Source organism: Dendropsophus ebraccatus, chromosome 9 (genome assembly GCF_027789765.1).
Source record: "Dendropsophus ebraccatus isolate aDenEbr1 chromosome 9, aDenEbr1.pat, whole genome shotgun sequence".
NCBI lineage: Eukaryota > Metazoa > Chordata > Amphibia > Anura > Hylidae > Dendropsophus > Dendropsophus ebraccatus.
In genome coordinates this window covers 12,258,901-12,285,393 of record NC_091462.1, presented here as the reverse complement: position 1 = coordinate 12,285,393, position 26,493 = coordinate 12,258,901, and the positions used below count along the sequence as shown (strand labels likewise).

At 44.8% G+C, this 26,493-nt stretch overlaps 1 protein-coding gene across 3 annotated transcripts; it reads left to right on the top strand.

Moving 5' to 3' along the window:
- The first annotated feature begins 8,017 nt into the window (after window positions 1-8,017).
- Window positions 8,018-21,638, top strand: DES (desmin). 3 transcript variants are annotated; one of them, XM_069982555.1, is made up of 10 exons: window positions 8,018-8,656; window positions 13,569-13,629; window positions 13,770-13,865; window positions 13,955-14,116; window positions 14,206-14,331; window positions 14,504-14,724; window positions 15,693-15,736; window positions 15,831-15,913; window positions 19,714-19,749; window positions 20,388-21,638. In XM_069982555.1, the coding sequence occupies exons 1-9, from the start codon at window positions 8,124-8,126 to the stop codon at window positions 19,720-19,722; spliced, it is 1,335 nt and encodes a 444-aa protein (XP_069838656.1). In that variant the 5' UTR covers window positions 8,018-8,123; the 3' UTR covers window positions 19,723-19,749; window positions 20,388-21,638. The 3 variants fall into 3 exon arrangements, with proteins under 3 accessions (XP_069838656.1, XP_069838655.1, XP_069838657.1); XM_069982556.1 differs by having other exon boundaries at window positions 8,019-8,656; window positions 19,717-19,749; XM_069982554.1 differs by lacking the exon at window positions 19,714-19,749.
- The last annotated feature ends 4,855 nt before the right edge of the window (window positions 21,639-26,493 follow it).

The window sequence follows — 26,493 nt, the reverse complement described above, 5'->3', positions numbered from 1 at the left end:
TCCTGCGGGAAGTGGTGTATTCTTTTCAATCTGGAGAGCAGAAGTTTTCTATGGGGAGTTGCTGCTGCTCTGGACAGTTCCTGACATGGATAGAGGTGGCAGCAGAGAGCACTGTGTCAGACCACTTCCTGCAGGACATACAGCAGCTGATAAGTACTGAAAGACTAGAGATTTTTAAATAGAAGTAATTTACAAATCATTGTAACTTTCTGAAATCAGTTGATCTGAAAGAAAAAACTTTTGCTTGAGTACCCCTTTATGTCAGTTACAATTGTGACAAATCCCTTTGATGTAGCTGCTGCCGCCATGCTGTGACCTGAGAGAAGAATAATCAGATTTACATCTGCAGCTGCTCTATAAGTTATGGATTTGTGATTGAAATCCATAATAAGTCTGCATGTAACACACATGATTTTAGGTGTATTAGTAAGAAATCTATGAGGAGTCACCCTAATGGGGCGTATTCGGGGAGGCTAGGGCAGCAGGAGCTTTACATACAACCATCTTGGAGACATTTGTCCCCCTCCTCCCATCTTCTTCTCTCGGCTCCAGCTGATTCCTGTCAGAGACCTGGAGGACCAGAGGCCTGGAAGATAAACATCCAGTATAGTAACTGGGAGTAACAGCCGGGACCAGCTGTCTGCAGACGACACCATCCCAGATGTTTAACCCTGTCACTGCTGGGGACCGCTGAAAACCTAGAAGAGATGAAAAATGTCCCCCAGGACGGAGGGTTGCGGGCGTAACCTTCTGCACGGGGTCACATTACATTTCTGGTAGAGTAATAATACCCCTCTAAGCATTTCTGAGGAAGATTTTTAGCCAAGGAGGAGAATGAAATTTGCAGTAATGTAAAAAAAAAAACGATACATAATGTATAGGGGGCGCTATTCATGCAGGGAATTCCTTACTAGAACCGTCCTCCATGACTAATAGCAAATGTGACAATTCTAACTATATATCTGAGTAATGAGTATACACCTGGGGACTCACAGGCCACCACTTCTCTGACCAGTGTCGTTCACTTTCACTTTTCTTCTCCATCCGACCCGGACGGCTATTTTAGGCTCTGTACTTTTCTAGTAATAATGACCCCCACCCCCTTTCCGGTGGGCACATAAGGGGATGGTCCCTCCTTGGGTAGGTCACGACCAGTAGTTTCCCCCATTATGTAGGTTCCCCTAACTAGGTAGGTCTCCTTATACACAGAAATGTCCACCTGTAGTTGGCATCTCTGTTTTTGGTATCCCCCCACCACCGCTGTAGTTAGTATTATACCCCCTGTAGGTATAATATCCCCTGTACTGTCCAGGAGGTTGTATCCTCCATATCAACCTGCATATACCCTCCTGATTATGAAAATGGAGGTCACTTGTCTCCTGAATGGATGGCTCAGCAGTGTACATGCTCCACCAACGCTCCCGCTACATTGGGACATTCTGTAGACGGTGGCTGGTGCTGTGGCTGAGCCGGTGCACTGCCGCTCCATTCATACTGGGGAGAAGTCGCCTTCCTCCTCAGGACTGGTGGGGGTCCTAGTGGTCAGACCCCACCAGTCCTCTCATTATCCCCTGTCCTGTAGGATAACTATTATTCTTGGGATGACCCCTGTAAATTGTTTGCTTTACATTTGTCGTTGGATAGGCCGCTATGTGTTGGTTGCCACATTTTTTATTCTGCTCTAGAGACTTGTAGACTATGGGGGGAGATTTATCAAACATGGTGTAAAGTGAAACTGGCCCAGTTGCCCCTAGCAACCAATCAGATTCCACCTCTCATTTTCCAAAGAGTCTGTGAGGAATGAGAGGAGGAATCTGATTGGTTGCTAGGGGCAACTGAGCCAGTTTTACTTTACACCATGTTTGATAAATCTCCCCTTATATTCTTCTCTATGGAGAGATGTGGTACCTAAAATCTGTATGGATGATGTTAGCCTATTAGTAATGGATGTATATACAGTAACATACATCAGAGTTACACGTATCTTTCCAGAACATGTCCCTGTGATGGAAGGATAAATCACAGTGTGAACAGGGCCGTAGCCTTTCCTCCCACACAGAGCTGATATAGTGTTGCTTGGCAGGGGATCTGATAGGGTCCTATTCTGGTAGCGGCCTATAAATACAGCTGCTGAAAGTAGATATCTTTATTCTTTTCCGGTCTAGGAATCCTTGGGTGGAGGGCGGTCAGGTGACATCTGGGAAGGCCACATTGAAACGTGTATTGAGTCATTCAGACACTGGACGCCAGAGGCGTAATACATAAAAATGGGCTTACTATATACACCAGAGTGATTCAGCACCCCTGACTTTAGGCCTGACACCTCAGCTGGGTATAGGAATATATGCCTTCTTACTGTAAACTTAGTGGGGCATCAGGGTAGGACAGGTGATGGGGGTGAAGGATCAGATCGGTACTGCAAAATGAAAAACCTAAATTGGCAAGCTAAAATGTAATTCTGATTTTTTTTTATATGTTATCTATATTGTGTGGGTGCGATGACAGCAAACACATATTTCTGTATCTTTTCTTAGATTTTAATATGTTATGATCTATTATGTTAATCATACCTCACAAGTTTTGCAAAGAGCAAAGAGGGACATGTGCGCCGCGGTCCCCATAGCCACGCCCCCATAGCGACCCTCCATAGCCATGCCCCCATAATGGCCCTCCATAGCCACGCCCCCATAGCAACCCTCCATAGCCACTCCCCTACAGTCACCACATGCTGCTGACTGAATAGTGCCCTATACAGTATCCAATTCCCCCAAAAATGCCCTATATAGTATCCAATCCTCCATATAGTGCCCCACATAGTATCCAATGCCCCCATATAGTGCCCCACATAGTAGCCAATGCCCCATATAGGGCCCACATAGTAGCCAATGCCCCCATATATGCCCCACATAGTAGCCAATCCCCCATCTAGTGCCCCACATAGTAGCCAATCCCCCCATATAGTGCCCCACATAGTAGCCAATGCCCCCATATAGTGCCCCACATAGTAGCCAATCCCATATAGTGCCCTACATAGTAGCCAATCCCATATAGTGCCCCACATAGTAGCCAATCCCCATATAGTGCCCCACATAGTAGCCAATCCCCCCATATAGTGCCCCACATAGTATCCAATGCCCCCATATAGTGCCCCACATAGTAGCCAATCCCCCATATAGTGCCCCACATAGTATCCAATGCCCCCATATAGTGCCCCACATAGTAGCCAATCCCCCATATAGTGCCCCACATAGTAGCCAATGCCCCATATATGCCCCACATAGTAGCCAATGCCCCCCATATAGTGCCCCACATAGTAGCCAATCCCCCATATAGTGCCCCACATAGTAGCCAATCCCCCATATAGTGCCCCACATAGTAGCCAATCCCCCATATAGTGCCCCACATAGTAGCCAATCCCCCATATATGCCCCACATAGTAGCCAATCCTCCAATATAGTGCCCACATAGTAGCCAATGCCCCCATATATGCCCCACATATTATGCAATCGCCCATATAGCGCCCCACATAGTAGCCAATGTCCCCTATATAGTGCCCCCCCATAGTAGCAAATCCCCCCATATAGTGCCCCACATAGTAGCCAATCCCCCCATATAGTGCCCCACATAGTAGCCAATCCCCCCATATAGTGCCCCACATAGTAGCCAATCCCTCCATATAGTGCCCCACATAGTAGCCAATCCCCCATTTAGCGCCCCACATAGTAGCCAATCCCCCAATTAGTGTGGCCCGACCAGAAAAACAATAAACCAGTAACCCACCTTTCCGCCGGTCCCAGCAGCTCCTCTCCCGGCAGCGTGCACTCCTGTCATCCTCCGGGGCGGGCAGCTGGGTATACAGACACTGACTGTGCCGGAAGTAATTCATGACAGAGGCTGCAGGTCACTTCTGGTACAGTCAGTGATTCTGTATCCCGCTGCCCGCCCCGGAGGATGACGGGAGTGCGCGCTCTGCCGGGAGAGGAGCTGCTGGGACTGGCGGACAGGTGAGTAACTGGTTTATTGTTTTTTTCGGTGGGGCCACATATAATGCGGGACACTGGGTGCCGTTCCGGGACCGCGGGACAGCACCCCGAAAACGGGACTGTCCCGCGGAATCCGGGACAGTTGGGAGGTATGTGTTAATTTTTAGCTTTTTTTTTTTTCCATATTTTATAAAATATTTTTTTAAATAATATTTTTAAAAATATTTTTTAGTTTGCCTAGGGGATATTTAATGTATTAGTGATCTACCAGTACAGCCTGTCTATAGCAGGCTGTAACAGCAGATTTACCATGGCAGCCACAGAGGCCCCCAACCCTCTGCACCCCCTGCAGCCCCCAATCAGCACCCAGTGATCATGTTGTGGAGGTGCCAGTCAGACCTCTTACAGGATGACCATGGTATCTAGATGGTTAAAATACAAGGATCAGATTGAAGTCTGATTCCTGCAGCTGCCGTGAGTGACGGCTGTAATATACAGCCAGCACCTGCCACATATGGAGCGGTCCTGAGCCCACTCCATATGTCCCCACCGCTGCCCTAATCAAGTGCATGTACATTGCAGGAAGGGGTTAACTGTAGCATCTTATAATGTAGCCTCCATATACCCTGTAAGGGACAGACATTTCCATGTCAATGATGTTCTGTTATAATCATATAAAGTAAGAGCGTGGGATCCCGCTGCACTAACAACAGATTAAATATAGAATGGGCTTAAGCATGGAGCGTCCATCTGTAGCAGCTGCTGCCGGGGGGCCCTACATCTCAGCCACACCTGTCCCCGTCTTTCTTTAAGGTTAAATTTTGAGAAATTTCCTACAGTGCTGGATATGATCAGTCACAGTCACTAAGGCCGGAGTGTTATATGAGCACTTCTTTCTGTTATATTACACTCCTATATCCCGACTATGGGTCAAATCAGACCCCCATTGGGCCAGACGTAGTGCCAGCTAGCTAGGTTGCAGTAATTGTTCATGGCTTTTATCACAGGCCTAAGTGGTACGCTAGCAAGTCTCCAAATCCAATAAACACTTCGACCAAAAATAGTCATCCCCGTCATGCCAAAGGACATCAATCACACGGTTTCTTGAGATAAACAGTAACTTTTACTGAACAGTTCAATACAATACATACAGTTTTTGGTCACAAAGTGTAGAGGGACTCTTTAGCTTGAGAGACAATATGCTGGTCACTTCCCCTTTAAATTAGTACCTCTGCCACTATCAGGTAAACTAAAGAACTTAGTTCTGGGAGACTTGAGATAGGAAGGCTATACTTAAAATAGCAGTTTTTAGGTAGGTGACATGTTAAAGTGACTTGAGTTGAGATAGGGGTGACTATATAAGGAGAGCTCAGCCCAAAAAGAATTTGACTCTGCTGTCAAGGCTCTACACAGTTTGGTTAGCTGCGTATTGAGAGAAGAGATAAAACCAGGCAATGTTGTCACATGGCAACCATAAATCGTATGCAGGAGAACAATAACCGACATGGAACCCAATCAGCATCATCTGTCAACAAAGACTGTATGGAAAACAGCAGAGCAAGGGGGCCCTTCGGCAAGATACAACTTATCCAACCTCTGATGAAGACTTGAGAAGCGAATGGATCTCCTAGTGTGGACTGATGAAACCTCAGTGAGGAGCCCCACATAGTATACATAGTGAGGATGCCCCACTTAGTATACATAGTAAACCAGATCCTGCCAAAGTCTTGTACTCAGCAACCTGGCACTGGTGAGTCAATGGTGTCCCTATCGCAATGCCTGCAGCCCACTATAACGAATGATGTGGTAAGGAGCCAGTGGCGTCCTGTTGCACCATACCTTACAACTATATCCACATCTGAAGAATTCAGATATAGCTTAACAGATGTTGGTGGGCATCAAGGTTAAAGTTGCCTTGATCTGAGAAAACTTGATGACAATGATTGTCAGTAAGTTCCTACAAAGGTTGTCACTCAGCTCTAAATGAGCATATATAGGAGGTGGACTTCAAACTACTCCAGACTCCAATAGCCGATGCAGCTAAGCTGGAGTCACTGATCCAAGCTGTGGAGCTGCACTAACCTTTACCATGACCTTTGTCGGTGACATTGTTGCCCCGCGGTCTACCAGACATCTGCATCAAAATACTGAATATTAACATAACTTTTGTTCCTCCACTCCGACTCCCATTCTAGAGAGCTCAGCATTCCCAGGATTGCTCCTCACACCTTCAACCTCAAGTGCCTGACCGCCAGTCCTCGTCCAGATGACTCCTCTCATGAACTTCATATAATGGTGCCAAACAGGAGAGACCCATCGCTCCTCCTCTAATTCTTGATGCAAAATATCAGCTCAAAGGACGGGTAACGCGAAATCTGGAAAAGCAGAATTTTCACATACTATTTGTGTGTCGAGATATCAGAGGCTGAAGTTACTGGTTGGTTGTGAAAAGATTATATGACATAGGACAACACCTCCTGCTCCTGTGCTCTGGTAGATGAGTCAGTGTTATCATAGGGACTCTAAAGGTCCCCATACACCATTCTTTTGTTGGCGGTGGGTTTGGCCGTCGGTTTGAGGTGTATGGGGTTCTCCCGACTGACCATCGACTGATAATGTTGGTGGAGATAGAGGTCAGGTATGATGGTCAATTACCACCTGACCTCTTTGTTCTGGGAGAAATAAGCCACAGCCAGAGCTGTCTGCAAAGAGTCTGTCTTCGCTCCCCATAGAAAACACAGGATTGCTCTGCTGTGCCAAATATTCTTGTGTATAGAGGGGATGGGGCCAGATGGGAAAGCTAACGGACAGCCGAACTGTTTATCATAACAACCAAATGAGTCTCTTTCTTTTTTCTTATCTTTCCTAAGCAAAAAAAGCGGCTAATTTTTTTCCCTTTAAATCAACTGTAACTTGTAACTTACCTCTACTGATAAATCTCCAGTCTTCCAGTACTTATCATTTGCTGTATGTCCTGCAGGAAGTGGTGTATTCTTCTCAATCTGACACAGTGCTCTCTGCTGCCACCTCTGTCCATGTCAGGAACTGAGAGGTTTTCTATGGGGTATATTTCTATGAGGCGTAGCATATTGCTACTGCAATATGCTACTCAGCAGAGAGCACTGTGTCAGACTGGAAAGAATACTTCCTGCAGGACATACAGCAGCTGATAAGTACTGTAAGACTGGAGAATTTTAATAGATGTAAATGATAAGTTTCTGGCACTTTCTGACACCAGTTGATTTGAAAGAATCCCCCCCCCCCCTTCGCTTTAAACTTCTCTAAATGAGAAGAACATTGCACAACAAGCACTTCTAGATGAAACTACAACTCCCAGCTTTGTCTGTGAGGAAATGATGAGAGGTGTAGTTTAGCGACAGCTGAAGATCCATAGGCGGGGGTACTTTACTTTAGATGAATCAGATACCACAGTAGTTATATCAGTAGCCGCAAATAACATGATGAGGCATGGTTACATGGTTACTAGTTAATGACTATTACAGCTCTGCTACATCTGCTAAGCACAACACTGCTTCATTGTATCTATCTTCTCCAGGTGTTTAGGACAGGTGGGCAATGGTCTGGCCCATGTAACATTGTAATTGTCATTGATAGCGGCCACTTTGTGTTTTCTCCGTTAACTCTTTCCAAGTTTTGTAGAAGTTGTCGAGTCAGCCCCGTACTGTTTGTTAAGTTCAAAACTACAACTCCCATCATGGCTGGATAGCCTGGATAGCCTACAGCTGCCCAGGCATGATGGGAATTGTAGTTTTACAACAGCTGGAGGGCCGGAGGTTCCCCGTCCCTGTTCTAAAGTAAGTTTTAGAGAAAGTTAGGAAGAAACTAAACAACTTTTTTGAAGTCGATGAATCTTTCAGCTTCTTACTGGGAAGACGTTGCAGCTGTTCATGGGACAATTGGCCAGGATCCTTACTTACTGTGTGGGATGGAGTAGGGGGGTTGGGTGGGTGTTATGGGAAGAGGTGGGAGCACCGGCTAGAGAGGAGGTTTCTCATGTCACTGGCCGGGGACAGACACTACAAATAGACAAGGACCTGTCCTTTCGGTCTTGACAATTCACTCCACTTCCATTCAGAGCCCATCTCCAGGCTCTAAGCCGACAGCAATCCCACCGCAAGCATGAGCCACTCATACTCCTCCAGCCAGCGGCAGTCTTCTTACCGCCGCACCTTCGGTGGTGCCTCTCCATCCTTCTCCAGAACCTCCTTCGGATCTAAAGGTGGATCCTCCAGCTCCCTCTCTTCCAGAGTCTACCAGGTGTCTCGTTCCTCCGCCATCCCAAGCCTCTCCAGCTTCAAGTCCACAAGGCTCACTCCGGTAAGAGCAAGCTACGATGTCCTGGACTTCAGCCTGGCCGACGCTATGAACCAAGAGTTCCTCCAAACCCGAACCAATGAGAAGGTGGAGCTGCAAGAGCTGAACGACAGGTTCGCCAACTACATTGAGAAGGTGCGCTACCTGGAGCAGCAGAACGCCATCCTGGTGACTGAAGTCAACCGGCTCAAGGGCAAGGAGCCAACGAGGATCAACGAGCTGTACGAGGAGGAGATGAGGGAGCTGAGGCGCCAGGTGGACATCCTTACAGGCCAGAGGTCACGGGTGGAGGTGGAGAGGGACAACCTGGCAGACGACCTGCAGAAACTAAAGCAGAGGTGAGTCAACAACTAAATCAGGAAGAGGAGGACGCGTTAAGTGGTTGGTTTGCCCTTTAATTCCGAGTCGTAATATGATGGACAACTTTATTAAAAGTGCATTAATAAAAAGTAACTATTATAACAGGGGTAGGGAACCTTGGCTCTCCAGCTGTTGCCAAACTACAACTCTCATAATGCCTGGACAGCCAAATCTAAAGATTTGGCTGTCCAGGCATTATGAGAGTTGTAGTTTTGCAACAGCTGGAAAGCCTAGGTTCCCTACTCCTGTGTTATAACCTAAAATGAGCTTGATATTTCAGATGTAGCAGAGCTGACTTTGCTTCAACTATCTAAGCTACAGTATGATTGCAGGTTGTCTTTCCTACTTATAGGATGATAGGTAATGGTTAATGTTACCTGTTCACTGTAACATATGGTGTAACCCCTACTTCCGTATATCTGTAGAGCTCCTTTCTCCGCTGGTTACTTACAGCTGATATCTTTGTGGTCACCATATAAGGCCCCTACCCTTCCAGGAATGTGGGAGCGGATGCGGACATCAGTGTCACGGACTTCCTCAGACACTTTATCATCTTCTTGTATCGGAGCTGGGAGCTGAAATCTCTATGTGGCATTGTCATTAGGCATTTAACGGTCCCTCCCTGAGCTTATAGCGGAAGAGCAGCCAATAAGAAGGGTATTTTATATGCACGTTCCTATCTGATTGGACTTATTAGACAAACATAGCTGCTTCCGGTCACAAACAGCACCACCCTTGTCCCCAGGTTATGTGTGGTATTGCAGCTCAATGAATGTTGGAGAATTGTAATACCAGGCACAACCTGAAGACTGGGGTGGTGCTGTTTTTGGAAGACAGCAGCCATGTTGGATAATAAATTTAAGTGACCACTTGACTATTAATAGCAAGAAAGTGAAAGTTTCAAATAATAAAACTTTTGGGCACTTCTTATTGATCCTCCAGATCAGGACCCAGTGCACCCCCTACTTCTTCTATATTATAAGGCGGTGATGATCAAATATAGAGAGAGATGGATAAATATTTCAGCCGGTTGTCAATAAGTTTTAAGAAAATAGCAAAATTCTAAATCAGAATGACCTTTCCTTTCTATAAACAGTGAGGCTATATAGTGGCTGTATACTGGAGGAGACTGAATGAATGAGGAGTTATAGGAATGGTCCATAGACATGCTGTGCATTGTAGTGGTTACAACCAGGTGACACACTCAGCTCTGCTACATCTAACAGACTCAGCACCGCTGTCATCCCCCCACGATAAAGCCACATTGTAGACGGGGCCTGACAATTGCTATGCGGTACATGGCATCACGTGTCAGCCCCAGGAACAGCTGTTCATTCTAGCGATCCGGTAACTATTTATACCGATAAGAAGAAGCCGGTGCCATATTTCATGTGACACCCACAAGGTCGCATATACTGTACCCTCAGTGAAAGGGCAGGGCGACATATACCCAGTGTGACCTTTAAGTGGCGTCTTCTGAGGGATTGTTGCCCTTTTGTCCTAAAATTACACATTACACATTTTGTCATCGGAGTATGATGGAGGGGGGGGGGGGGTGGTACTCAGGATACCCTATAGCACCATAACCAAGTAGAGATGTGGCACCCTCATTCTTTGTGTTGGTTTGGGTCCCGGTGGGTAACACCCCCTGGGTATCATTGATGGCGAATATAATAGATCATCAATGTAAGGCTGGGTCCACACTATGGTTTTGCAATCAGTTTTTTTTTCATCCGTTTTTGCAAAAAAAAAGGATGAAAAACGCATGGAAAAATGGATGCAATTGTGTGCATTCGTTTTGATCAGTTTTTTCATTGACTTCCTTTATAAAAAAATGTATCAAAAAGCATCTGTTTTTTTAATGTACACAAAAAGGTAGCTGACCCTACTTTTGTGTACGGTAAAAAAAATGGATGCGTTTTGATCCCTTTTCTTTTATAATGGAAGTCAAAGGAAAAACGGTTCAAACCGGATGCACACAACTGCATCCGTTTTTTTTTCCATCCGTTTTTTTGCAAAAACGGATGAAAAAAACATAGTGTAAACCCAGCCTTTTCAATGAGGAACCTTGCACAACTCAATGCCCATCAACAACTCCATGTGAATGTATTACATTTGTAACAAAAAATCCATAAAAAAAATAGGGCGAACATTACATTTATTTGCACAAAAATTACAAGATTACAGATGATTTTTTTCCGCTAACTGCAAACATAATATAAAATATTATAATTATAATAAAATATAAAAATGACTGAACGTGTGAATAAGGCCTGATAGGTAACAGAAGTGTAGTCACCAGACTTTCCTAGGGATCGGACAGCTTATCTGACGTCCTGTATTAGACATATTACCATACAGGAGTCTGGAAAAGTTAGGTGACTTTATATACAGTAAGTGACAAGGGTATACTCAGTATGGAAAACATATACAAGGGTGAGATACAGGCCATGGCGGGTGTCTCCTGATGTACAGCGGTCACCTACAGCCTGCACCAGCTGTGCACCCAGCCTAAGGGTCTGTTTACACTGAGGAGTAGGCGACAAATTCCAAGCTGAACCCGCGCCTAATTTTACGAGCATTCCGTTTGAAATTCCACCTGTAAAATGTGTACAGAGCAATGTCTCAGTGTCTTCAATGGGATTTCCTCTCTGTTGTTGACAAGGTGGAATTTACACTCGGAATGTTCCGCCGCGGATTCGCTTTCCACCCAGAGAACTGACATATGAATTCTCTGGATAGATTCTGCTAGAGAAATCCCATAGAAGTCAATGGGACTTTGAATTTCCACTAACCGCTCAAATTCAGCCAGAGCTGAAGAAGAAGAAATTTCAGGCAGTAAACTTCCCTCTTCAATTCCTGGCCTGTTCCTTTATACTTCTGACAGCTGAGGGTCTGCTACAGTTGTATCCAGTCTAAACAATCCCTGTAAGATAAACAATGTGCACTCCAGACTGACACATTCACCTGCACTAATACATTGTAGCCAGAATACGGAAGCTTACAGCTGCTGATGTGTTTAAAGGGAATCTATCACTAGGCTTATGCCGCCATATCTCATATCTCTGGCGCGCTTGGCTCCGGGTGGGTGGGTAAACATTGATTTTATGAGATCTGCTCCATGACAAGATGCTGGAATTGGGATCTCTGTCACCACCTGAGGCCAGATCCCCTTTATTGGAGGCAGATGAAGGTTGTAGGATGGGCTGAATATAAGCAAATCTCCATTCAGTGACAGCAAGCATGGGCCTTGGATAGGCCACAGATTTCATATATATATATATATATATATATATATATATATATATATATATATATATTTTTTTTTTTATTTTTTTTTTTCATTCTAGATACTTCTGCATATCTGTTATGGGCCTGATGATGATACCGGGCCCAGTGTGGCATTATATGTATATTATATCATATATATGAGGCTGACCCCCAGGACTGGGGGTGGGTGACAACATATTAGGGCAATAGTAATTCTGTGATTTTCCCAATTTATAATGTGGAACTTTACTTTTTGAAGGGAATTGCATGACGCAGGACAGAAATTAATAATAACAATTTAGTAATGGAGGGACGGCCCCGCGGACTATAAATATATATCCCCCCCCCCCCCACCTCATCCTCCGGCATGAGATACTGTGAGTCACTGACCACTTGTTCACAGAGACAGCTGAGACATAAGTCACATAAGACAGCCTTAAAGGGACACTGACCCTGAAGTCTCGTCATTATCAGTTATACATGTCAGGGCTGTCTATTGTTCCCTGTTATCAGCCAGTTCCAGCTAATGTTCAATGGGACAAGAGATCAAGTATACTCACTGCCCAATGAACAACATGAAGAGTTGGGAGCTTGTTGACCTATTGATATAATGGATGAGCGCCTCTAGTTTAGTCTTCCTGTCTCTTTTAGAAGCTGCAGAGGGTCACACATCTCTCATTCCCCATATAGGACAGACAGAGGGCACAGGTTGTCAGGAGTGAAGAAGAGCAGAGCTTCCTGTGTGTGCTCCCTATATGGTGAGCAGCCATCATTTTCCATATGGAATATAACACAAGCCATGCCATAAGCTCATGCCCATCCCTAGAATAAGGGGGGACTGCGCAATAGCCTTAATAGGAGCGGAGCCGAGGGGATCTCCTCTGCCCCATCCATCATGTATATAGCATCCTCATCCTCAGTAAGACTGAGCGTTATATGGCTGCCTAGCAAATCATCTACAGTGTATGTGGTCGGGGAAGAGGAGAACGTGAGCCCCAAAATATATTGCTGCACCCCAGTATACGGAGTCCTGTAAGAATGTATAAAGATATTAGAAGGATAAATGTCAGCAATAAATCAATGATATCACATCACAGCAACATCTATCTATCTCCTATATATCTATCTATCTATCTATCTATCTATCTATCTATCTATCTATCTATCTATCTCCTATCTATCTCCTATCTATCTATCTATCTATCTATCTATCTATCTATCTATCTATCTATCTATCATCTATCTATCTATCTCCTATCTATCTATCTATCTATCTATCTATCTATCTATCTATCCCCTATCTATAATCTATTTATCTCCTATGTATCCCCTATCGATCTATCTATCTCCTATCATCTATCTATCTATCTATCTATCTATCTCCTATCTATCTATCTATCTCCTATCTATCTATCTATCTCCTATCTATCTATCTATCTATCTATCTATCCCCTATCTATCTATCTATCTATCTATCTCCTATGTATCCCCTATCGATCTATCTATCTCCTATCATCTATCTATCTATCTATCTATCTATCTATCTATCTATCTATCTTCATGTTCCACCATTACTAGTATATCGGGATGAATGACTTATACCGCTCTGTGTCTCTCCAGGCTGCAGGAGGAGATCCAGCTTAAGGAAGATGCTGAAAATAACCTGTCCGCCTTCAGATCAGTAAGTTGTCTTATCAGTGACTAAACCCCTTGTGGATGTATTCTGTGTAACCTGACCTCAGGTGATCCACTCCTCTGCCCATAATCCCCATGTTCTCTGTCCTCTCCGATCCTCATGGTGTCATCTCTTCACCTCTCCAGGATGTTGACGCTGCCACCTTGGCCAGGATTGATCTGGAGAGGAGGATCGAATCTCTGCAGGAAGAGATTGCATTCCTTAAGAAGATTCACGAGGAGGTAAGTGTGGTGGTCTCTGGTCATAAAGTGGTCTCCAAGATGTCTTCGTTTTTTTACAGTCATTGATACAACTCGATATATCTCCTCAGGAAATCCGGGAACTGCAGTCTCAGCTACAGGAACAGCAAGTACAGGTAGAAATGGACGTGTCCAAACCAGACCTGACCGCAGCCCTCCGAGACATCCGGGCTCAGTATGAGACTATTGCCGCCAAGAATGTCTCAGAAGCTGAGGAATGGTACAAGTCCAAGGTAATGTCCACACTTGATCCATAACGTTCCACCATTGTTGAGTAAAGGATAGACCTAATACTTACCATCTATATCTTCCGTTCCGTCAGGTGTCTGACCTCAACCAGGCTGCACAGAAGAACAATGATGCTCTTCGCCAGTCCAAGCAGGAGCTAATGGAGTACCGCCACCAGATCCAGTCCTACACCTGCGAGATTGATGCCCTCAAGGGAACCGTAAGTATCAGACTGGGGTATCATCCAAGATAATGCTGCCTCCCAGGTGTCACTTTTCTACACCAATTGTCCCATACATGACCCATTTCGATAGACATGGCGCAGTAGAAAGCTTGCTCTGGTTGGCTGCCATCTTCTCTCATTGTATGTCATCTGACTCTTCATTCTCTAGAATGATTCCCTGATGCGCCAGATGAGAGACCTAGAGGAAAGATTCGCCGGAGAGGCAGCTGGGTACCAAGACTCCATTGCCCGGTTAGAGGAAGAAATCCGTAACCTGAAAGATGAGATGGCAAGACACCTCCGCGAGTACCAGGATCTGTTGAACGTTAAGATGGCGCTGGATGTTGAGATCGCTACATACCGTAAACTTCTGGAAGGAGAGGAGAGCAGGTGAGGAGGGAGGTTCCTTATCCAATGTTTCAAACCCACTGGTAATCATAGACTATGGATGGTTTTCTTCCAGGTGACTTTGTTTGGTAACACCGGGTGATGACCCTGTACTGAAATTCAGGAACCACTTTAATATCTTTAGATCCCAAATGTTGTATATGAATAAATCCTTAAAACTATTACTGTTGAATACATTTTAACTACATAAAATTGAAGAAAATTTACGTAAAAATGATCAAGAAACTGATTTATAATAAGAATCCAGTGTTCTTGCTTAGTTATAGGGTGTAGGTGGATTAGTTATAGGGTGTAGGTGGTATAGCTATAGGTCGTAGGTGGTGTAGCTATAGGCCGTAGGTGGTGTAGCTATAGGTCGTAGGTGGTATAGCTATAGGCCGTAGGTGGTATAGCTATAGGCCGTAGGTGGTATAGCTATAGGCCGTAGGTGGTATAGCTATAGGCCGTAGGTGGTATAGCTATAGGCCGTAGGTGGTGTAGCTATAGGCCGTAGGTGGTGTAGCTATAGGCCGTAGGTGGTGTAGCTATAGGCCGTAGGTGGTGTAGCTATAGGCCGTAGGTGGTATAGCTATAGGCCGTAGGTGGTATAGCTATAGGCCGTAGGTGGTACAGCTATAGGCCGTAGGTGGTATAGCTATAGGCCGTAGGTGGTGTAGCTATAGGCCGTAGGTGGTGTAGCTATAGGCCGTAGGTGGTGTAGCTATAGGCCGTAGGTGGTGTAGCTATAGGCCGTAGGTGGTATAGCTATAGGCCGTAGGTGGTATAGCTATAGGCCGTAGGTGGTATAGCTATAGGCCGTAGGTGGTATAGCTATAGGCCGTAGGTGGTATAGCTATAGGCTGTAGGTGGTATAGCTTTAGGCCATTGGCGCTTTTGTTATGTTTAGGATGGATAATAGATAATAGATAATAAGATACGGATGATAACCAGATGATATTGTTATATTTCAGGATCACACTCCCTATCCAGACATACTCAGCACTTAGTTTCAGAGGTAAGATTCTTATAATGTTTCACCTATAAGTGTAAGAAGACATTGATCTCTGTCCATTGATGTATCATGGCCTCCATCTTTGTATCTTGTGCAGAGACCAGCCCAGAGCAGAGAGCGTCTGAAATTCACACCAAGAAGACAGTCATGATCAAAACTATCGAGACCAGAGATGGAGAGGTAAGAGACCTGATGATGATGATGATAGCCTAGAAAACCAGCCATGAGTCACTGTGTGAATAGTCATTGTATCCCATTATAAATGGGGAAAAGACTACTCCTATCATAGGTCATACACTACTCCCATCATACACTAGTCCCATTGTACGTCATACACTACTCCCATCATACACTACTCCCATCGTAGGTCATACACTACTCCCATCATACACTAGTCCCATCATACACTACTCCCATCATACACTAGTCCCATCGTACGTCATACACTACTCCCATCATATGTCATACACTACTCCCATCATACACTACTCCCATCATACACTAGTCCCATCATACACTACTCCCATCATACACTAGTCCCATCGTACGTCATACACTACTCCCATCATATGTCATACACTACTCCCATCATACACTACTCCCATCATACACTAGTCCCATCATACACTACTCCCATCATACACTAGTCCCATCGTACGTCATACACTACTCCCATCATATGTCATACACTACTCCCATCATACACTAGTCCCATCGTACGTCATACACTACTCCCATCATACACCAGTCCCATCATATGTCATACACTACTCCCATCATACACTAGTCCCATCGTACGTCATACACTACTCCCATCATACACTAGTCCCATTGTATGTCATACACTACTCCCATCGTACGTCATACACTATTCCCATCATACGTCATACACTACTCCCATCATACTTCATTCATTACTCCCATCCTACGTCATACACTACTCCCATCATACTTCATACACTACTCCCATCATACTTCATACTTTACTCCCATCATACTTCATACTTTACTCCCATCATACTTCATACTTTATTCACATCATACTTCATACATTACTCCCATCCTACGTCATACACTACTCCCATCATACTTCATACACTACTCCCATCATACTTCATACACTACTCCCATCATACTTCATACTTTACTCCCATCATACTTCATACTTTATTCCCATCATACTTCATACACTACTCCCATGATATGTCATACTCTACTCCAATCATACGTCATACATTACTCCCATCCTACATCATACACTACTCCCATCATATGTCATACACTACTACCATCATACACTGCTCCCATCATACTTCATACACTACTCCCATCATACTTCATACATTACTCCTATCATACACTACTCCCATCATAAACTACTCTCATCATACACTGCTCCCATCATACTTCATACACTACTCCCATCATACACTACTCCCATCATACTTCATACACTACTCCCACCATACACTAATCCCCTCATACACTACTCTCATCATACTTTATACACTACTCCCATCATACTTCATACATTACTCCCATCATACACTACTCCTAGCATACGTCATCCACTACTCCCATTATACGTCATACACTACTCCCATCATACATTACTCCTAGCATACGTCATCCACTACTCCCATTATACATCATACACTACTCCCATCATACAACGTGCATCTACTTCCCAGGATATGTAACCGGAAGCCTGCAGGATTTCCCACACTGGCTGCAGCTCATCCCAGATCATTTATAACATTTCATCTCCATTCTTTCCAAAACTACTTTTGGAAACTTGGCGGCTTCTGCGTCTGTAATCCTGACGCTCGGCCGTGTTGTCTCAGTGTCAGCCAAGAAAGGAATGGAATGGGAGCAGTGAGCCTGCGATGGAGAACAGCACAGTCATGAAGGAGCTGCAAAGCCTTTGTCATGTATCTGAATTATTACTCTCATCATGGATGTTAGGCCGGTGGAAGCCTTCAGCATACATTACATGAGGTGTATGAGCTCAGTGCAGCCATACAGACCCACAATCCCATACAACGACCAGTTACTAAAGCAACAGCACCATCATGGCGAGACATATCCAACTGGTGCAAAGACAATGTACAACAAGTGCATATAGCAGACTACTACTACTACCCATCATCAGTTCTTCTCCTTTTTAAAGGGGTACTCCGGTGAAAATCTTTTTCTTTCAAATCAACTGGGTTCAGAAAGTTATATAGATATGTAATTTACTTCTATTTAAAAATCTCCAGTCTTCCATTACTTATCAGCTGTTGTATGTCCTGCAGAAAGTGGAGTATTCTTTCCAGTCCGACACAGTGCTCTCTGCTGCCACCTCTGTCCATGTCAGGAACTGTCCAGAGCAGTAGAGGTTTTCTATGGGGATTTGCTGCTGCTCTGGACAGTTCCTGACATGGACAGAGGTGGCAGCAGAGAGCACTGTGTCAGACTAGAAAGAATACACCACTTCCTGCAGGACATACAGCAGCTGATAAGCACTGGAAGACTGGAGATTTTTAAATAGAAGTAAATTACAAATCTATATAACTTTCTGAAAACAGTTGATTTGAAAGAAAGTTCTTGCCACCAGAGTACCCTTTTAAGTGTTTAAAGGGGCCCTCTACTTTTTACAAGTAAGATTTCTTGAAAAGCAAGCTGATCGTAGCTTTTCCTGAAGGTGTTTAATTCCTTTGACAGCGCCACCACAAGATGGATGAATCAAAACAGGGAGTTGACTGAAATCAGTGGAATGTTCATGTAATTCGGACATGGTGGGTCCTCCAGAGGGAGAGATGCTCTTTATTGCTGCTCTCTAGTTAAGTGAAGGTGACCTTAAACTAGGAACTCCCTTCTAGTAGCTCAGAGCCCTTATTTGAGAATGGATTTTCTTAACCAGGCATCTTCTTTAAGTTGTTCATTAAACATCAGCTCCCTGGAAATATTGGTATTGGTCCAAGCAAGGAAACTAAAGACCAAACCCTTCTGTCCTGGGGGCAAAAATCAGATGTCATAATAGGAGGCCCAATGTCTACTATGGAGTTCCTCTCTTCCATTAAATCAGGGACTTCTGGAAACTAATTCTTCCTTCCCTTTTGCTATTTTCTGCTCTTCCCCTTTTATCCCTCAGTAATTTGATTTTTTGTCAGTATAAATCGGCCTCGTAGCTGTAGGCTTCCTGGTCCTGCTGTCGAGTCTCAGATACGGTTCGGTTACATGGCCTCATCCTGCTTTTTATAGTGATTGCTGAATATACAGAGAGACACACGTACAGGACTCCACACACAACGCCCACTGGCATGGAGAAAATACAACAGCTGTTACCAAAGAGTTTCCAAAAGTAAAGATACGGCAGCTGCACAAGAAAAAGATGGACAGGGGATGAAATGTAATGTACGTCCGCCTCAAAAAGATTCCATATAACATCATACCGAAACGGAAATATCAGTGAGGCTGCTAGGACAAGTTTTATGGGGACTGCTATGGGGTCATATTGAACCCCAAATCTGATTTTCCCCCCTACTCTCTCCTGATATTTGAAGGTTTTCTCTTCTTTCAGTCAATCTAATGTTAAAAAATAAAAGCTGGCATCATAATGCCCCCACTGTAGACAAAGTATATGCCTATGATACAGGAGTAAGGGTGAGAACTTCTATTTCTAGACAATTTGTATATCTTGATAGTTGATACTTAGGGTCCATGCACACAATGACACAGACCTTGTATAGGATCCCTATGAGTTCATATTATGCCTGATTAGACACTCTGCTGTATAAAATAAGATACCCATGGGGTATAGTATGGGCCCGTAGCAGGCCCCCTTTCTTCTATGTGCACCTCTGTCTATGCCGAAGAAATTGAGAAGCAATACAAAATTTATGATGAAACCCTCTCTTTATCATTGGTCTGCTGTCTCTATTCTGGAGTATTGAGAAGATGTTAGTAATGCAAACACATACTTCTCATTGCCCCAGCAGAACTGAGCACCTTACTGTCCCTCTGGAGCACTGGTAAGTCACACCTGGGCACGTTCCTTCACTTTTATGGCCACATCACTCTTCGAGTGTTCACCCGATAAGCGTTCTGTGCATCACCTTTCACCATGTATGAGTGTATTGTAATACTGTAGTTCACTGTGCATCACCATACCTATCTCTCCCAGCATGCATCGTTCCTCTATGGATGTTGCCTATGTTCCATTATTCTGTCTGTGCACATCTTTACACAGAACATATGGCTGAGGCTAGGCCATGAGAGTGGTCCAATGCCTAATGCTATTGTGTAATTCTGCCCGTCTTAAGAGTTTGACCATCATATACCCAGGCGATTTAAGAATTTTGCACTTTGTTGCAGTGGTAATCTTGGAACACCAAGAGTGTAATTTTCCTGCAGCACCTCTAGTGGATGGATGAAGGATTACACCATTCTCAATTAAATCGATAAACTGCCTATGTAATACTAGGATGTGTTGGGTCCTCCAGAGTTAGGGACCCTCTTTGTAGCTAATAGAGGGACCACACACTATTATGTCCCTAGAGTTCCCTAGCAGATGAGAAATTAGGTTTTCTATACCAGATCTGTAGTCTCCAATCCGTCTTGGATTATTCTTCTCCTGTAGCTCTTCTGACTTGTTGCTTTGTGTCCGCAGATTGTCAGCGAGGCTTCCCAGCAACATCAGGAGGTCCTGTGAACGGACACATGAAGACGGACACCCCACGGGAATGACCACAGTGCACAGCCTGAGCATAACCCTGCTGGACCTAGGCCATCTCATGCTGTCTGCTCACCACACATCTCCACTACACTTCTCACTGCTTCTCCCCCAACCCATGGACTGCCAGGGGGGCCCCATAGGTCACCCCCGATCCCCCCTCTTGGAGGTTTCTCATCATTACAAGAGAAATAAAGTAACCAACACTTTCACAAACAATGGCATTCCCATTCATTTCCCAGGGAACACGAACCCCAGCAGGATCCTATATTCCTGTATGCCCCTCACCCACTTCTCTCTCATAGATGCTGATCCCTATTCTCTGATTATGGCTTTGTGTCCCATCTCATTGGTTATAATGCTGATCTCCATTGTCCTGCAGCTCTTATTCCCTGATGTGTTCCATCCAATCCATCTTCATTGAACACCATCTCACTGCACCCTTCAAAAAACTGGGGCTGAATGGTTTCCAATCAGAGTCTCTCCAGCTGCTGCAGGACTACAACTCCCATCATATCACAGAAACCATAGCCATCATTTATAAAGATGGCAGCTATGTTTGTTACATCATTGTCTTGGGGGGGGGGGGGGGGTCGAGGGTTCTTCTACCTATGAAACATGGTAACATTAATAGGCATTATGGGAAATGTAGTTTCACATCCAGAGGGTGACAAGTTGGGAATCACTACTGTAGGTCAATGATCTGCAGCCCCTGGCTCTCCCCCTCAGCTGGGAGTAGTAGTCCCCTTTGCAACTGGAGAACATCATCTATGAAAGACAATGGAAGTTTAATGTGGTCTGAAGGAAAGTACGGCACGTTTAAGTGTGTGTACTGCGGCTTTCATTGGTTGCAGCTCAAAGTAAACAAGGCTGAGCTGCAATACCACTCACAGCCTGTGAGCAGGAGTGGCGCTGTTTCTCAGATAAAGTAGGGTTTTTCTAATCTTGTACAACTCTTTTGTGAGTTGGTGAATGTAAAAAGTTGATATTCTCTCTAAAGCCGCTAATGTTGAACTATAAGTACCAGCATATCCTGAGAGCTGAATGTAGGTGTAGAATGACTTGGTTACTGACACTATGGCCCACAATACTACATTGTGTCCTTCCCATGTATGACAGAACTAATCACGTGACGCACACTGTAACGCTACCTAGTGTACATGAATAAATGTATCAAGGTTCCGATCACTGCATCTGTCTGTCTTATTTCTTCTGCAGAAGTATAAAAATCTGATTTAAAGGAGAATATCATCATGTTGTATGTTGAAGCCTCACCCTCCACCCCCTCCATCATCCAACCAAAGTTGTCATCTGATGAATGTGTTCTAGTCATTATAAACCCAAGAGAGGGTCAGGAAAACAAGGTTATATGTACTATAGACACAGTCCACGTATTTGCCATGGGGCCCTTGGAGAGATGGTCTAGTCCTGTTTCCTATCTGGTGGACGTGAGGTCACTATCAAAGTTTCAAAGACAATGTTACTTCACACAGACCTCCAGACAGTGTTACTTCACACAGACCTCCAGACAGTGTTACTTCACACAGACCTCCAGACAGTGTTACTTCACACAGACCTCCAGACAATGTTACTTCACACAGACCTCCAGACAGTGTTACTTCACACAGACCTCCACACAGTGTTACTTCACACAGACCTCCAGACAGTGTTACTTCACACAGACCTCCAGACAGTGTTACTTCACACAGATATCCAGACAGTGTTACTTCACACAGACCTCCAGACAATGTTACTTCACACAGACCTCTAGACAGTGTTACTTCACACAGACCCCCAGACAATGTTACTTCACACAGACCTCCAGACAGTGGTACTTCACACAGACCTCCAGACAGTGTTACTTCACACAGATATCGGGACAGTGTTACTTCACACAGACCTCCAGACAATGTTACTTCACACAGACCTCCAGACAGTGTTACTTCACACAGATATCCAGACAGTGTTACTTCACACAGATATCTGGACAGTGTTACTTCACACAAACCTCTAGACAGTGTTACTTCACACAGACCTCCAGACAATGTTACTTCACACAGACCTCCAGACAGTGTTACTTCACACAGACCTCCAGACAGTGTTACTTCACACAGACCTCCAGACAGTGTTACTTCACACAGACCTCCAGACAGTGTTACTTCACACAGATATCGGGACAGTGTTACTTCACACAGACCTCCAGACAATGTTACTTCACACAGACCTCCAGACAGTGTTACTTCACACAGACCTCCAGACAGTGTTACTTCACACAGACCTCCAGACAGTGTTACTTCACACAGACCTCCAGACAGTGTTACTTCACACAGACCTCCAGTGTTACTTCACACAGACCTCTAGACAGTGGTACTTCACACAGACCTCCAGTGTTTCTTCACACAGACCTCTAGACAGTGGTACTTCACACAGACCTCCAGTGTTACTTCACACAGACCTCTAGACAGTGGTACTTCACACAGACCTCCAGTGTTACTTCACACAGACCTCTAGACAGTGGTACTTCACACAGACCTCTAGACAGTGGTACTTCACACAGACCTCCAGTGTTACTTCACACAGACCTCTAGACAGTGGTACTTCACACAGACCTCTAGACAGTGGTACTTCACACAGACCTCCAGTGTTACTTCACACAGACCTCTAGACAGTGGTACTTCACACAGACCTCCAGTGTTACTTCACACAGACCTCTAGACAGTGGTACTTCACACAGACCTCTAGACAGTGGTACTTCACACAGACCTCCAGACAGTGTTACTTCACACAGACCTCCAGACAGTGTTACTTCACACAGACCTCCAGACAGTGTTACTTCACACAGACCTCCAGACAGTGTTACTTCACACAGACCTCCAGTGTTACTTCACACAGACCTCTAGACAGTGGTACTTCACACAGACCTCCAGTGTTACTTCACACAGACCTCTAGACAGTGGTACTTCACACAGACCTCTAGACAGTGGTACTTCACACAGACCTCCAGACAGTGGTACTTCACACAGACCTCCAGACAATGTTACTTCACACAGACCTCCAGACAATGTTACTTCACACAGACCTCCAGACAGTGTTACTTCACACAGACCTCTAGACAGTGTTACTTCACACAGACCTCCAGACAGTGTTACTTCACACAGACCTCCAGACAGTGTTACTTCACACAGATATCTGGACAGTGTTACTTCACACAGACCTCTAGACAGTGTTACTTCACACAGACCTCCAGACAGTGTTACTTCACACAGACCTCCAGACAGTGTTACTTCACACAGACCTCCAGACAGTGTTACTTCACACAGACCTCCAGACAGTGTTACTTCACACAGACATCCAGACAGTGTTACTTCACACAGACCCCCAGACAGTGTTACTTCACACAGACCTCCAGACAGTGTTACTTCACACAGACCTCCAGACAGTGTTACTTCACACAGACCTCAAGACAGTGTTACTTCACACAGACCTCCAGACAGTGGTACTTCACACAGATATTTGGACAGTGTTACTTCACACAGACCTCCAGAGAGTGGTACTTCACACTGTGTTCCAGTCACATGGTTCTCCACAACCTCCTGTACACACAGAAGGAGGGCCAACCCCATCACCAACCCTTTCTACCATACTGTCTGGTCAAATTCACTACAGATCTGGATGACTTGACCACAATATAGACCTCAGGGCAGCCAATTTCCATATCACAGTGTTCAGCAGTTCTTTCCAAGCTGCTATCCCGCACACAAGTCATTGCCTCCTTGGGTATCAGTCTAGTACCACCCTTGCCTCCATCTTAACTGACATTTTTACTGTATAGAAATGACTCCTCCCAAAGGTGACAATGTGCTCGGCCTACACCACATTTAGCACGATGTCAAACCCCCCATGACACTCTCCAGGCCTTGCTTGGCAACATGCAGATGACAACTCTTACCTTGTACCCTAACATCACATGTGGTGTCCCGACACAGGGTGCTGTCTTTGGCACCTGAGTAAGTAACTCCCTCAGGTTCACATAAGTGGGAGATGGTGTGTTGTTGTGTTTTCCCCACTAGGTGTCACTACTGTCTTTATTCTGTACTTTGCACAGCTGAAGGAGTAGAAGGGTTAATTCTTTTGTATGACATGTTATGTATTGGCCAATCACAGGTGCGGGTGCTTTCTTTGTCCTATCCTAGCTTCTCTTTCTCACACACACTCAGCCCCACCACTTACATAGTCCCTGTAGGAGGAGTTAGTTCTTGGTGGGAGGAAGTGATCAGTTCTGGTTTAGTCTTCACTGTGTGAGGACGCTATCTGCAGAGACTCTGGAGAAGTTAAGCCAGGGCCTTGCTCTGGCCAGGTCCCCTGTCAGGGACACAGGACAGCAACTAAAGAGATTTATCAAATATGGTGTAAAGTGAAACTGGTTCAGTTGCCCCTAGCAACCAATCAGATTCCACTTTTCATTCCTCACAGACTCTTTGGAAAATGAAAGGTGGAATCTGATTGGTTGTAGGAATAACTGAGCCAGTTTCACTTTACACCATGTTTGATAAATCTCCCCCTTTATTTTTATGCAAGTAGCCACCTAACTATGCGGTGCTAAGTTACACCAGGGGAAAGAAGCCACACCAGAATCACCCTGCCTACGCCAGGGCAGTTACCAAAAGCAATAGGAACAAACCCAACTGGGACAAAGCTACAGTACGTCTACGTATCCCACTGCGCAGTGCAGGACAACTGGGCAATCCTGGGAGTCTGCTTCACCCAGATAACCGATGGCTGGGGCTTGTATTACCCACCTTGGACGGGTAGCCCGCAAGTAGGGGACATGAGGCTGTTGAAGACTAGAGCAGTCATCCGTGAGTACAAGTATTTTCTTTCACCTATTCTGTTACTTCACCTGTTCTGGCAGAGCACACTTACTACATTGGGCAGGGGCCCTCTGGCAACTCCTCTTCTCTCACTCTCTCTACTGCAAAGCACCTAATACTACAAGCACCGGATCTACCTCAACTGTCAGCACCTCACGTTCTCTGTAAAGATTCACCCTGTGTACTGTTTGCACAGTTACTCTCCAGTAAATTATTCTATTTTTGCCAAAACGCACTAGCACCTACACGCACACACACACCTTTGTATACTTGGGTCATATTCTCTCTCTCTCTGTGCTGTGGCGGTGCTAACAGTCCGGGGTGGGTCTAACACCACTCCAGGCTACCGTGACAAGAGCCAAAGTGAACCTGAACTCCCCCAAGGCATTGACTACCGGGCCACCACACACACAGTATCCACCCAAGATAACCCAAGCTCTGACCAACTTTAGGATTTCTGCAGAGAGGGACACCAGAAATGTCAGAGAAGCGTCTCCCCTACAAGATCAGCGCACAATACAGAGACTATGAGCTGTGATTTCAGGCGGCCATACACATTCAACAAGTGACGGCCAAATGATCGTTGGGGAGGGCAGGGGTTTTCCATCATGGCCGACTGTCTATGGTGGTTCAGAAGGGTCCCATACAGGCTAAACTGACTGACAAATCACACTTTCCCGTCCTATCTAATGGAAAAAGATGTAAAGGAAGGAAGTGTGTTACAAAACGCATAGTATTTCCGTCAGTCTTTTGCTCAGTATTTTTTTTAATCAAAACCAGGAGTGAAACTGGCAGGGCAAAAATATAATAGAAAGAATTGCACCATTTCTTTATATTCAACCCACTACTGGTTTTGGTTAAAAATAAAACTGACGAAAAGTCTTATGGAAATACTATGTGTGAACAGAGCCTTACTATGTAGTTCTTACAGAGTCTATGAAACACCTATGGGTTCAACCTGCTCCCCAAACACACACACACACACACACATATATATATATATATATATATATATATATATATAGATATATATACAGTGGTTCCTTGAATCACAAGCATAATTCGTTCCGGGACCGCACTTGTAATGCAAATCCACTCTTAAACCAAAGCAAATTTTCCCATAAGAAATCACTGATATGCAGACAATTGGTTCCACACCCCAAAAATAATGA

Coding starts and splice junctions, on each gene's coding strand:
- DES (XM_069982554.1), top strand. CDS start 8,124: ATGAGCCACTCATACTCCTCCAGCCAGCGGCAGTCTTCTTACCGCCGC. Junction 13,630..13,769: donor ACCTGTCCGCCTTCAGATCA/GTAAGTTGTCTT, acceptor TCACCTCTCCAG/GATGTTGACGCTGCCACCTT. Junction 14,332..14,503: donor TTGATGCCCTCAAGGGAACC/GTAAGTATCAGA, acceptor TTCATTCTCTAG/AATGATTCCCTGATGCGCCA.